Below are 13742 nucleotides of genomic sequence, written 5' to 3'. Positions count from 1 at the left end.
TGTGTCCATCTACACACAGAGGTATACGGCTCTCAATTTCCTGAAGCAACATTTATCTACACATTTAGATGTAGTGGTTTGCTATCCTAGCACCTAAGGCGAGGTGAGCTAATCAAATCATGCAAATTAAAGTACACTTTCACTGCTCTCGGACATATAGTGATAAAAGCAAAAAGGCATTTTCCTATAGAAGCGCACTAACCTCGTTTGTTTATCGTACACAAGCAACTCACAGCTGAGTGCATACATTAATTACCACATTAAATCCTAAATTAAGGAGCAAAAAAAACCTTGTGGTCTAAAGGGAAAAAAGGCCATGGTACTATTGCTCTAATTTTTTTTTATCCATCAACAACGTTACAGATCCTTGACCCTATATAAATAATTTTTAAAGAATCTGTCCTTTTAATAGCAGTACTTTGTACATACTAGCAATTTTCTGTGAGTATGCTAGTTGCACTGACAAATGCCTATTTGTATGGAGAAAATTTTTTCAAACTGGCTGCTATCAAGCATCCCTACAGGTCATTTTACAAGCAATCTATCCCTTAAATTTGTCCGGGTATGTGTGCCTTTATCAAAGCTGGGAAACTAATATGTGCTTTTTGTTTCTAAAGCTGGGCGTGTCTAGTTTGCAACTGATCTGTGTTAACTGTGTTTATGTCACCTTTGTATCTGTAAACTGTTGCACTCAAGGGCTATTAAATTTCAGATACAAGCTTAGTGACTCAGTGAGATCTGAGAGGTGTGTGTGTGTGTGTCTTTCTGTCGGTGTGTATAACCAAGCTTATGATTCTGTGCAAGTTTGAGGCTATGAATGAGTCAAAAGAACACTCATCTGTCTGTCAGCTTGTATAACAAGGTAATAAGTCACAAACGGAAAGGGGTGACACATGCACAAATGCTAAACAGGGAGTGATCAAAATGGAGGGGAGTGGGGTAGTCAGGAGGCCACGCATGTGTAATCACACACACACACACACACTCAAGCTGCCTACTGTGATGGAGGAGAGGCCTGTTTGAATAGTGGAACCAGGAGATGCTGTGGCCAGCTTGACCCTGTGAGACCTGGAAAGGTTGTAATGAATCATTCAGCAAGAACATTTCATCTACATTTACACAGCATCCTACTCAACAAGTTCAATGCGTAACTGAGGGGCAGCTAACTGTGAAATCTGAACAGCAGCCTCACAAAAATACACACACAAACACACACACAGTTGCACTATGTGCAACAGATAACAGTCTCTTTGTCAGTCAGCTTCCAGCATAAAAATAAATCAACTTGAGTTATCTTGTGACAATGGACAATAGAGTTAGACAATAAATCAGATTTTAATATCAATTACATTTTTTTCCGCATCAATTATGAACTCAAAATAATCTGCTTAAAAGGATTACTCGTTTGCATCCATTGTAGCCACGAAGCTCTCATTTCTACCCGGTGCTCGACTGTGGCCCAGGACTTTCTTCACCCCCATCTGTACCCGGAAACATTCAAACAGTGGAGGTGAGCCAACAAAGACTAGAGGTGCTATTGTGAGCCAGAGTCAAAAGACACAATCATCAAAACCTAACTAAAAAGAACAGTTTTCAAGTGCAATATGATTTGGACTGTCATACTGACCAAAATAATAGTAATTATTATTTTTACTATAATCAGCTACAGTGTGACAATCAAGGGGATTTTTAAAGAACTTGTTGTTACATTTGTACATTAATTCCACACTATCACTATTATTATTATTGTTATTATTATTATTACATTAATGCAAAATTTAATGTGATAAATTTCTAACTGACACTTAGAACATAAGTTTGCAACTCTGCCCTCTTTGGAATGAATGAGCTTGTAGTGCTTAATAAACGTTTCCTTTTGAAGAGTTCCTCTCAAACTCTTTGAGGCACTGATAGTGTGTGCTTGGCTGTGTGTGTTTGGGGGGACAGCATGGTGAAAAGCAAAGAGGGTGTGCTGTTTTATGCACATAAAAATGTAGACACAGATACTAGATACATATAAGCCCAAAGAATATGGGGGAAAGTAACAAGAGCCAGACAAATGGAGGCCTTACAGTTGTAGTTGTTGAGCTAATATACACCCACTTATAGTCAAGAGTTACAGTAATCTAAATCGCTCATTTTATGTAAACACAGTATGTATATTATGGAGGGTGGTTATTGGTTATGAGCGATCTCATGAGGGTGGCGAGATACTTAGAAAATTGCCCAAGTCCAGAGGAAGTAAGGAAATTGCATTGTAAAAATAACAGTAAATCAAGGAATCATGAGATGCTATAACAACACTGTGTGATGCTCAAATGAATATCACATCAGCCATTAAGGTAGTATCCTATTATTTGGCTCCTTTAGTCTCTGGGGGGAATAATGAATTATCCTCTCTACTTATCCTCCTAATCTCCCACCACTTCTAACTATCTAACCAGAGATTCTCAGGGAGGAGGTGGATGGGAATACAGAGAAAATAAACAGCGCCTATATCACTTACTAAGTACAAATATAGAGGAGTAATGATAAAGTCGTTATCCCACAGAATAATAACAGGGGATGCGAGCTGCATTCCTTTCTTGAAGTAGCAGCAAGCTCTTCCACTGATGATGTTTACTCAAACAAGGCTGTTTTAAACAAACGGAAAGAGGCATAATAAACAGGCTCTGAAGGGCCTCCCTGCCTTACCAAGGGAACATCGGAAGCAGAAATTGGGAAAAGAAGAGGCCATTTTAATTTTTAGTAAACAAATGGGATAGTAGGATGAGATGTCACCTGCTGTAGGAGGCCAACAAGCTAAATATAAATGTGAATGGAAGTAGTGATAAGAGTCTGAGTTACACACTAAAACAAGAACAGATGTTTTACGACTAATAACAGTCATTAACATTACCACATATTATCATCATATATAAGCTTATAATTAGGCCTATAAACAGGTGTTTACACTCATTGTGGCATAATTAGACCTCAGCTGAAATCAAGCCAACAGGGAAAGTCAGAGGAGGCACAGTTGTACGAGTATACAGCACCTGTATGGCTTTATTTTAATTGTATTTTAATTGTTCTGCTTACATGGCAGTTTTGATTTATATACAGGGACAACAAAAATGCAGAGACGATGTAAATGTTTCAGTAGGAAAAGCTCAAGTATTAACTGTTAAACATCAGAGGTTCAATTCAATTTGGTTGGCTCAGTTTCAAAGTCCACTATAGCTTGGAGCTATTGTTTGTTGCAGTAAGACCTTTGCTTCTCCAGTTAAAAAAGGTCAAAATATGATGATAGATACACGTGTCTACTGTATAAACTGGCTGACCTACACAGCAGTTTAACCCAGAAATGATTTGCATTTAAAGGCAGGTTTTGCTTATCACATTTGGCAGTTAATCATTTCTAACTCGCTTTCTCAGGTTAAATTGCAGCTTCCCAAGCAGTTAGACATATTCCAACTTCAGAGAAAAAAGGGAATCAGATTCAGATCAATGAACAGAAAGACAAGGAAACTTTTTTTTTTTTTTTTTTTTAAATGGCCACACCAAGCTGCCATCACCTGTATTACCGGACAGGGCACATGGTTGTTAGCAGCTTATGTGGAAATTTAAAAAAAAAAAAAAACATGCACAGGCAACAACTTTTAGCAGCCAAATACACTGAGAAGAAAAATGTGGTTTCAAAACAAAAAATGAAACCGTAACATTTAGACTTTTCCTTAGCATTTGTATGTTTCTACCAGTCGATCAAGTTAGACTCTACACTCCTGTCTGTTTGGACTGTGCAGTTCTAATCAAATGAGCAAATCAGTTCAACACTTGGTTTTCTTATCTCAGTTTCTTTTTTTAAAAGGGGTGGGGCAGGGAATTTCTCAAATGCCTTTCTTACTCTGTTTCTGCACCAATACGCACCATGACATGAAACATACGACATGTTCGTGTCCCTCCAGCTGCTCGAGAGATACTGCAAAGTCCTTCTGGCTTGACAGTCATCTTGAAACCTCTGGCACTTACTTGCAGTTACTTTGAAGCATTTAACTCTGGAATGGCTATATTATAATGTCAATGTACACCCCCAAAAACCCCAACGAACAAAGGTTTTAATCACAAAGGAAGCTAAATCCTACATGTCACTGCTGACAATAACAAGCATACTACTTCTATTTTCACACTGAAGTTGAAAGTGACAATGGTAGCATGTTGTCTTGAGTCATTTCCTCAACAATAAAATGGCAGTTCAGCAAAAGAGCTTGTCAGAACATGAAGCCACGCCTCCTGCCTTCATTCCCTCTCTGAACTTCCACTCAAGCTCTCACAAACACACACAGAGGAGAAGAAAATCATTATAAGTAATGAGAGAGGGGAATTCCACAAATTCCTGATGAGCCTTTAGTGCTTAAGCGTGAGCAGACATGGTAGTTTTCAGTGTCCGCCTGTGTCACTGTAGAGGAACTTCAGGAATTTCCTTTGTTGATACCCCCCCCTTCCCTACCGAGGAGAAGGGAGGGAGGCACTTTCCCACACCACATCGAGGCGTTTTCTCTGAAGGGGGAGCTGGAATAGTTACAGATAACCGGCAAGGGAGGGAAAGAGGGGCCTTAGTTGGGTCGCAGCACACACACACACAAACAGAGTCCCATTTCAGGCTGTGGACAAATTAAACACTGCTGTCACTCTGTCTTAGGGATGCAAGCTGAATTGCTTGAGTGCAAAACATGAGACATGTTCACTGACACACACAAAGTGATTAACTTAGGGACAACTTACGCATTGCAGTATGGTCTCTTCTCGAAGCCTTTGTAATTCTTCATGTTTAGAGTCATTTTGCAGACCTCGCAGCTGAAGCATCCTTTATGCCAATACTGTCAAAACAGAGAGGACAATAAGTTAAGCAAGGAGAGTTCGATTTATTTTACTTGTATACAAAGAGACGCTGATACATCAGCAAACAGAGGGAAGTGAAATGACAGAGTTAGGACAACTGTTAGGTCTGCGTCAGCTGGCACTGAAGAGTCAGAAACAAAACAACTTCTCCTTTGCTACCAAACTGTATTTGCTATTTATAAGCAGGTCTCGATACTCTTGTGTGAGCGAAAAAAGGATAGCTGTACAGTTTATGTGTTTATTTTCTTGTGGTCACAAATTTTCCCACCTTTACCATAAGCTATGAGGTTAAGTGCAAAGAAAGCAGCGATATACTTGCTACAGAGACTCTGCTTGGTGTGCAGGCCACTCTTCGACTCCCCTACCATTGTCACAAGATGTTGTGCCTCCATCTCCCTAGCCACCCTTTCTCCCTTCCTACCACCCACTTGCCCTCATGCCTCCTCTTCTTCACTCTTCTGGCACTGGGCTGATTTGCAGCCTGAAGATTCAGAGAGAGGGACTGAAGATTGGAGAAAACCGAGAGGAGGGAGGAAACATCAGAATCAGAATGGGTTTATTGCCAGATGTTGAGGTTTACAACATTAGGAAATTGCTGTAAGGAGTAAGGAGTAAGGAGCTGGAGAAAGCAAGAGGAAGGGAGCATGTTTGGGAGGGGTGGGCAAGAGAAAGAAAACGCCAGACAGTGAAGCAATGATCTGGCTGTTCCTGCTATCATCAAGGGAATGAAGGGAGGAGTGCAGAGACATGAAGAGAGAGAGAGAGAGAGAAAGAGTGAGTCCTTATTAACATGGCCTTGAGGCGCTTTGCCCTCCCTCTCTTTCTTTCACCTACTCTTTATCACTTTCTACACCAACTGCCCATACACTAAACACTAGTCTTCCAAACAAACAACAAGGAAAAGATGATTCAAAGCAGAGGATAAAACCACAGAAGCATATGGAAATACAACATCAGGTTCTGTTGTGTGCAGTGCAATTTGATGTGTTACAGGGTGCTTGGAATAAATCACTATGATGTTGAGGGTTATTGCATATGTACGCTGTAGATCGACAATGCAATCCTGGCACTATTATGAGTGGAAACATGCAGCACAATGGAGGCTTCAGAAATTATCAAATCAAAAGATATGGCTTCAGGTTGATTTTGAGATCAACTTTTGTTCTGTCTGGATGTTAACAGCCCACCCAGAGAGGTGTGTACTGACAACAAGCAAGTGTATGAATGTGTTTGGCATGGGTGTTTGTAGCTGGGGGTAAGCAATACTGTACTGAGGCATACAAAAGAAGCAGCACACAGTGGAAATCAGGCCTCGGCTCTCCTCAGCGGAGCTGTGATCCACAGCCAAACACACTGTGCCAAGCCTTCGAATGCAAACTCTTTATCCCACTACAACCCAGCTGAAGCCTGGGGGAACTGCAGATGGACACATGTTACTTTTTCCTGCTCTTCCTTCTTCTGTCTAGAACTACAATGGCAAATCCCTTCACAAACAACAGCATACTGCAAGCAGATTCCATTTCCTATAGCTTCAGCTGATCTGCAGCTGTGCTGGCAGCCATCTTTGCAGGTTGATCTACTTCCAACGCAGCAGCCCAGTATCATAGTCACTATTAATTAGTCTCTATTATTATCCCTTCCAAAATCCCCCAATTCTTTAATAATAAACTAGTAATAAATTATCCATGTGGAGCCTAAATAGACAAGTGTAAATGAAAATTCTGTTGAGTCACACACGTGAGCGGAGCATGGACCTTGATACTCCCGTTGTTTCCTAGAATAAATATTGACCTTGAGAACAAGTTTGCTGAACTCATCTGTTTAGCAAACTATCCCTAAGTCTTGCCCAACCTGCTAACCCAGATTCCACCATGGCAACCCTCATCAAGCGAGACCTTTGCTTGGACAACATGACCCTCTCGGGTGGCAGACACCCTACTCAGGCAGTTCAAAGCAAACAGTCTCTTCAACTGATCTAATCACTTGCAGACGACTCTAAACAGGTGCCGAAATGCACCGAGGAAACAAAGCCTTTTGAAGAGGGGAAATTATACAGCTCCAGCAAGATCTAAATATTCAAATTTATAGCCTAAACATCATGGACAGAGTAAAGGACCACCAATGACACTTTAAGTGCTTAGTATGCATTTAGCCTACTGCCCACAGCAGACATATCTTTAGGTGTAGCAGTGGCCATAGATGACATCATTGTGGTCACTCAACACCAATATGTGATACAATGCAAATATCAGCCACTCATCTTAGTGTAATCTGAACATTCTGAGTAATGGTATGATATATGAACACACTCTTTATATATTGACTTTACTTGGGTAGTTCACCTAGTTACAATGACACTCCTCCAAGTGTGTTTGGTTATTTTTTTCCCCCATCTATCTGAGAGAACAGAGTGATTGATTTACTAGTGGAAAACCCCCTCTTTATTTGGAAATGTGTCACCTGCCAACTGTGGCTGGGCATTTTATGCATTAAAAAAAAAAAAAAAAAAAAATACTAGTTGATATTCTTCCACAACTATTTAACTTCGAAGTTCCCCAACTATCCCAAAGGCAGATTTGGAGCATGATAACGTTACCTGGTACATTTCATGCTGGATTAAGTTCTCTCTTACTGCTGAGTTTTTTTATTTCCTCTGAAGTCAAATGTCAGAATTGGAAGTGACATCATGCCTGAGCTGACTAAGTTTCAGTGGTATTGTTAGAAAAGCAAGGAAAACAGGATTTGTTTTGTTTCTAGAAATCTATCCCTGGCAATACAGTGCAACACTGTTTTTGTGGGATTAAAGACTACTGACATACATTCAAAGGTAGAGCCAGGTAGGTTCTCTGTGAATGGCGTATTTATCATGTCACAAAAACACTGCGTCTAAGTTTAATTCCTGTATTATTTTGGTACTGTGCATCCAACCAGACACTGGTTAAAAGAACATTTGTATTTTAGACAAAAAGTAGATAAATACTGAGGTGAAAATATTATAATGTTTTACAACTGAAATATCATGGTCATCCCTGGTCCTAACCAGCTAAACCAAGGCCTTCCCTATCTGCTGGGTGACCAGTGGCTCTCGACACTAGTACACCAACCTCCATCTCCACCATGCTGGACTGCAGCTTTTTACATGACCTGGAGAGCTACTCTAAACAAGAAACTGCAGCAGGTGCAAAACTGCTTCAGGTACTGCTATGTCACGCTTGCTGAACAAGGACTAGTGTTGGTAATGGTAGTGGCATTGAACAGCAGGATTAAAGACTCACTGGGAGGCAACTGATAAGATCCCTTTTGCAAAAACCCATACATGCACATAGCACCATGGGTGAACCCTCAACTCTACCCTGCCTTCTTTAACACCACCAACAAACTGCTATCACCTATCTATGAAAAGATGAGTAGGTAGCAGTCAGAAAGAAATGGACAAACAAAAATATGTGAATGAGAGAAACATTCCAGCCATGTGTTAGCGAGGTCATCCTGCAGTTAGCCCTGTCCAGCTCCAGGAAAACCTGGCTCTTGGGTGCCAAGACAGGATCTGGCAGTCAGCTGTAAAATGAGGACACTGCAGAACTAGAGCCCTAGAAATAAAACACCATTTTTAAAAAAAATGCTCCGTCTCCCTGCATCAGCACAGCTCAAGGGCAGTTGTGTATGTACGCCTGTGTCTGTGTGTGCGTGAGAATTAACCCTGTCGGTGGATGTGTGTATTACTGTATGTAGGTTATATGTGTTAATGCATGATGTATTTGTGTCAGTGTGGACCCAACGATCGAGCCAAGAGCCGAGACGTTCACTCAGCCTCACAGCATCCTCTCAGTAAGAGTCAAATACAAATGGACCAAGTAAAATCCCATGTAGATGTATGGAAGGTCAGTAACCCTTTAAACACACAGTCTATGCAGACAAATCAGGAGGAAACTTACTGAGAGTCTGACCAGATGCATATAATAACATACTAAAAATATTCTGATAGAAGTGCCCGGCTTAAAGCATTAAGCAACCCCAGGCCTGTTGTGCCAACCACTTCTGATTTCACATTTAGCACATAATTAGGGCAGATTACTCACTCACCATGGTCCAATAGTAAACCAAACAAAACCAAATGACTGCTTTCAATAGATTTCAATAGAAATATTGGTTGGAAACACCATTTGGGCACCTCCTAAGTGACACTAAAGCAGACACATTTTCAAGGGCTTGGCTGGTGTTACTTTCCCCATTTGATTAATTGACAGTCTCATTATCACTTTAACACAAAAACAGTTTCATTACTATCTATGTTCCACATTAAGTGAATATGCATGTTTCCGTCCTCTGTTAATCACCATATTAGACATGAGAGGAATTTAGTGCACCCAAGGATGTCTCCTGGTACCATAATGAAATATTTCCCTACCTATGGCTAAATATCCAGAAATTAAACTTCAGTACAGACAATTTGGGAAGTGGTATAGTTTGAAACATGCTGTGAGGGCTGTTTGTCTCCAACAGTGGCCAACACACCACACACCACAGTGCACAGCAGCTCTGCGAGTGTGAATGATTAGTCTTCCACAAGATAGCACATGCCTAAAGACAAAGTTCACACATCTGGCTGGTGCTATTATAGGAAACTAACGAATTAATGTAGGCAGGTTAATTATTAGCCCAAATGATACCATTAATTTTTACCCAGGCCCAGGGCATTGCTGCTGTCCAGCAGGCAGACTGTTATTTGACAGGCTATGCCCCAGTATGCTATTAACTTTTCAAACTACACCAGACTAATGTGTAACATACACATATTTCTGTGTGGGAAACAAAACTACAGAAAAGACAAGAGACAGAGTTGATAAGAAATGCCAAAACACTTCTGCTTAAGTGTAAATAATCTGCATATAAACTCTCTAATCATGTGAAATGTGCGAAATTTTGTGTGATTTGTTGAGGGTAAAAGGTTATTTACATTTATATTAGAAGAAAAAAGATGCTTTCATTAATAATAATTATATCCACTAGTTTTTAATTTCCTGCAGCAGACATTTGTATATCATTAACTTTCTCTAACCTAAGATTCTTAGATAGGTCATTTAGATTTTTGTAAAACACTTAGTGGCATCTATCTATTTGAATACATGCAGGAATTTATCAATGTTGTCCCTTGGTGCAGACAAAAATAAACAATATATGTTGGCTAATGTTCACAAGAAACTCAAAAATGCTGAAAATCACATGGCCAGGTATTCTTTTTGAATTTTGCTATGTACCATGAACAGATATTTCCATGTTTTTTTCAGGTTCAAGAAAATTCATGAACCTGAAGAACCCAGGTGAGCTGGTATGGAAAAAGCCAGAACATACTTCTTCGCATTCCTTTAAAATCATTTTGGTCAATAATTTGACCAAAAAGCAGCTGAAATCTTGTTTTTTTGTTCAGAATGCAATCATGATCAAGTCATCAGATGTACGGGAAAACTATTTTTCCCTCTTTTTTCCCCAATCCCTTCTAAAGGAAAATCAAAAATATGAACAAAAATTGTGGCCCAAGAATCAAGATGTAAACCCCTATAGTCAAGAAATGTGTGCAGGTACAAATAAGCATGTAATAGTTTGGGAAAACAAACCCCACATGTGCACTGGCTTCTTCACACCAAGCAGAAGTACCTGGCCACTTGATGTCGAGTCAACACCTCAGGCGATTGTGAGTTTAATGCGTGTTTGTGACTCTGAGTCATCAAAGAGATGTGACTGGTGGCAGTGGCTGCACAGAGTCCTCAACTCTTGTGACATTTGGATAACATGAATCAGGTCTCAAAATAATCTGTCTAAATATAGGCAAAGGCAGCAGACAGGTTCCTCTGAAACTAAGGTAAGGAGCAAAAATTGGAGCAAGAATAACAGAGTGAAAATACAGACATTACTTTACCTTTAAGATTTTTTTTTTTAAACCTACACAACATTGTGTAGCTTTTGCAGAATTACAAATTTGCATAAGACTAACCTACAAACAGTAAGGTGTTTAATGTTAGAAGTAGGGAGACTATTCTGCAAGCCAGAAAATTGTTATTGTGATTTTTAATAGGAGCAATTTATAAATTATAAACCACATTTCGGTACATAAGAAGAGTTTATATCACGCTTAAGTATAAACTGTACAGAGCACCTCAATTTGAACAACATTACCATTAACCAGATTTCTAACAACTTCCAGGGATTGAAAGGGAGCAGTACAACTGAAGCTCCCATCTTAGACACTATTGTTCCACAGCAGAGGAATTACACACTAACCACATTGTTAACAATGACAGTAAAAAAAAATGGGACACAAGTTAGCCATAACTCTAAAAGATTGGTTAGAGAGCAACAAAACATGTCAGATGCGAAGTTATAAACCAGACATTAAGAAAGAAATTGCTCTTTTTTTTTGAAACGACCAGATTGTTGATGAAAACAGCAGTTCTTCCAAGCAGATAACAGGTGGTGTTGGTCTACTGCTGTAAATGTTTATGTTTAGCATATTAGTTTGGACCCAAGTTACCTTATTAAAAAACTAAAGTCACACTATAACATTAACTGAGCAGAGACTGTGGTAGATCTGTTTTTTCAATGGAGACTGGTCGCTTTTACAAGCACAGCGCCTTCAGTTCCTCGTTTGAAAGAGGTGTCTAATGGTGGATAAAGCAGTAAAAAACTTCTAAATATAGCATACATAAAAGCAGTATTGATTTTTCAGGAGGATAAATGCAATTTGGTGTGGACTCCATCCACAGCAGTATGTTGGTTAGCTTCTGAGCCGTTAACCATCATTGTAGGTAACACACAGACTGTGGATCAGGTCCTCAAACAGTCCCACTTCAAAGAAACCAAAACGTGTCATTGGGAAACTGCCTGCTTTTATGAACAAACTATGAAATGTTTATGAAATGTCAGTTTTAATTCGAGTGACTACAGTATTGCATGTCTATATTTACTTATATGAATAAAGAGATATCCATAGCATCATATATTGCCATGTACAAATATTAAGACATGATATTTGTTCAATTTTCCCCAGTTTGCGAGAACACTATTCTCACAGTTTAAATATGTGAAATCATTTAAACATAAAATAACAAATAAAAAGCACTTATAAAGCACATACAATGCTATTTCTTCTTTGTTTGCGCCATAAAAGTTTTCCATTTCATTTTCATATAAATAAAGTTCCCATCTGGCTTTGGCTAATCTGTATATCTTCTGGCTTTCTGTCAAAAGGTTGCTTGTTCAGAGTTAGGCTGAGACTTACCTACTAAACTTGATACAATGTGGGAGATAACTGGTTGCATAAAAGCTGTGTCTGACATGCTTCAACAAATAAATTCCAAAGAACAATCAAAATATGTTGACCCAACTAACAGGCTCACAAGCCAAACATGTCGAAGTAGTGCATGTTTTACATACTTAATAAAACACAAGCCGTCATAACGCACACTCTCACAATATTTACATACATTTGAAAAAGCTTTAAACTTCAGAACTAATTAACCAGTTCAGCTAGTTTGTGAACACAACCACACATACGTCACAGTTAATTATTAATGAACCCCCTTAAAGATGTTCAAGAACTTTCATTTCACCTGTGGGTGGGAATAGTTTGCATATTTCAGTCATACAAAACGCAGACAGCATGCGGCAATGATAAATTCACAGACACTCCTGCAAAGCTTGTTTGAGTGTTTCTGTGACTCTGCACAGATACTCAGTTTAACTTGAAAATCCACACTTCCCGCTAAAGTGTTGAATCTATCGCTTAATAAGACACACCAATAATTTTATTTATCCAAGAATTGCATATCAACTTAAAGTGAACCTAGTGTGATTTGCATATTAGCCTGTGCTTTTAAAAAACACTTCCTTGTTAAAAGTTTCACTGGCTACAGTTCAAAAGCTGCCCTCAACTCAAGCGACAAAAAGCCACTCTGGTAGATATGAGTCGGACACTAGAGCCAAATATGCATCTCGTCTCATTACTACCAGCAAGCATTTTAGGTAGTCAAAGGAAGCCAAATGACAAGGCAAAACCGTTACCAACAACAGCTTGAACTAAAATTCACTTCCTGTCTTTACGTGTGTTCGGCTGCCCGCGGGGCCCTACCCCGCTATACAGGAATGCAGCTGTCAGACAAAAAAGCCTATGTGGTTTAGCCTCTCAAAAGAGGGATATTAAAAGAAGAAGCTTGTCAGGTTAAGATACTTGGTTTAGATTAAAAACACAGACGTGTCAGAGCCCTTAGGCCCCTGAGCATTCACCTGAGCTAGCCTGGTACATGAAAAAAAATCGTCAACTCTGCTGCTTAAAACAAAAATAGAATGGCAATGTGTGTGTGTCCCATGGAGAAGGGGAAAGGGAGGTTGTTTTGGCATGTCTAAAAGGGGGTGTGCGCTGATGTGGAATGGCAGCTAAGACAGACGGCGGGCTACACTTCTGTGCTCAGTTCAGAGAAGGGAGATAGCACAGCAGGCCACTGACAGAGCACGTTTTACGGGAGTGTCTGTCTGCTGGAATGCACGCTCCTTCAGGCTGAATTACAGCCTGCATTCAAGCTGTAGTTCAGGCAATTTGACTCACATTTACACTAACTTTCTAGCATGCTAAAATGACTTGTACTACGGTGCTTATGCAGGAAAACCTAAATGTATTTGAATACAGGGCACTTGGGGAAGACAACCGTGAAGCAGAGCAGTAACGTATCCAGTCAGAGCTGATGTTCCTTTAGATAAACTGCTTTGTGAATGTGTCTTTCTACACCTTTTCCATCTGTTAAGCCCAACAGATAAGACAACTCAACAGGCATTGATTTTCATTGACCATTCAGACTTCCATTAGACAA

At 39.7% G+C, this 13742-nt stretch overlaps 1 protein-coding gene across 2 annotated transcripts in view; it reads right to left on the bottom strand.

Annotated features, from left to right (window-relative positions):
• The window catches only part of lasp1 (LIM and SH3 protein 1), a 30901-nt gene that overhangs the window by 15920 nt on the left and 1239 nt on the right, over window positions 1–13742 (bottom strand). The window contains exons 2-3 of one of the 2 annotated variants that reach the window (XM_086289864.1): window positions 4765–4859; window positions 999–1068 (exon numbers count right to left, since the gene is read on the bottom strand). In XM_086289864.1, the coding sequence (XP_086145990.1) occupies window positions 999–1068; window positions 4765–4768 (74 nt within the window). In that variant the 5' untranslated portion in view covers window positions 4769–4859. The remainder of the gene's footprint in view (window positions 1–998; window positions 1069–4764; window positions 4860–13742) is intronic. The other variant, XM_086289863.1, reaches the window with a different exon arrangement.

This window comes from Aulonocara sp. 'chitande type north' Nkhata Bay, linkage group LG4 (assembly GCF_057382095.1).
Source record: "Aulonocara sp. 'chitande type north' Nkhata Bay isolate Kocher_YH1m ecotype deep benthic linkage group LG4, A_spYH_male_GT1.1, whole genome shotgun sequence".
NCBI lineage: Eukaryota > Metazoa > Chordata > Actinopteri > Cichliformes > Cichlidae > Aulonocara > Aulonocara sp. 'chitande type north' Nkhata Bay.
This window is presented reverse-complemented; position numbering and strand designations above follow the sequence as displayed.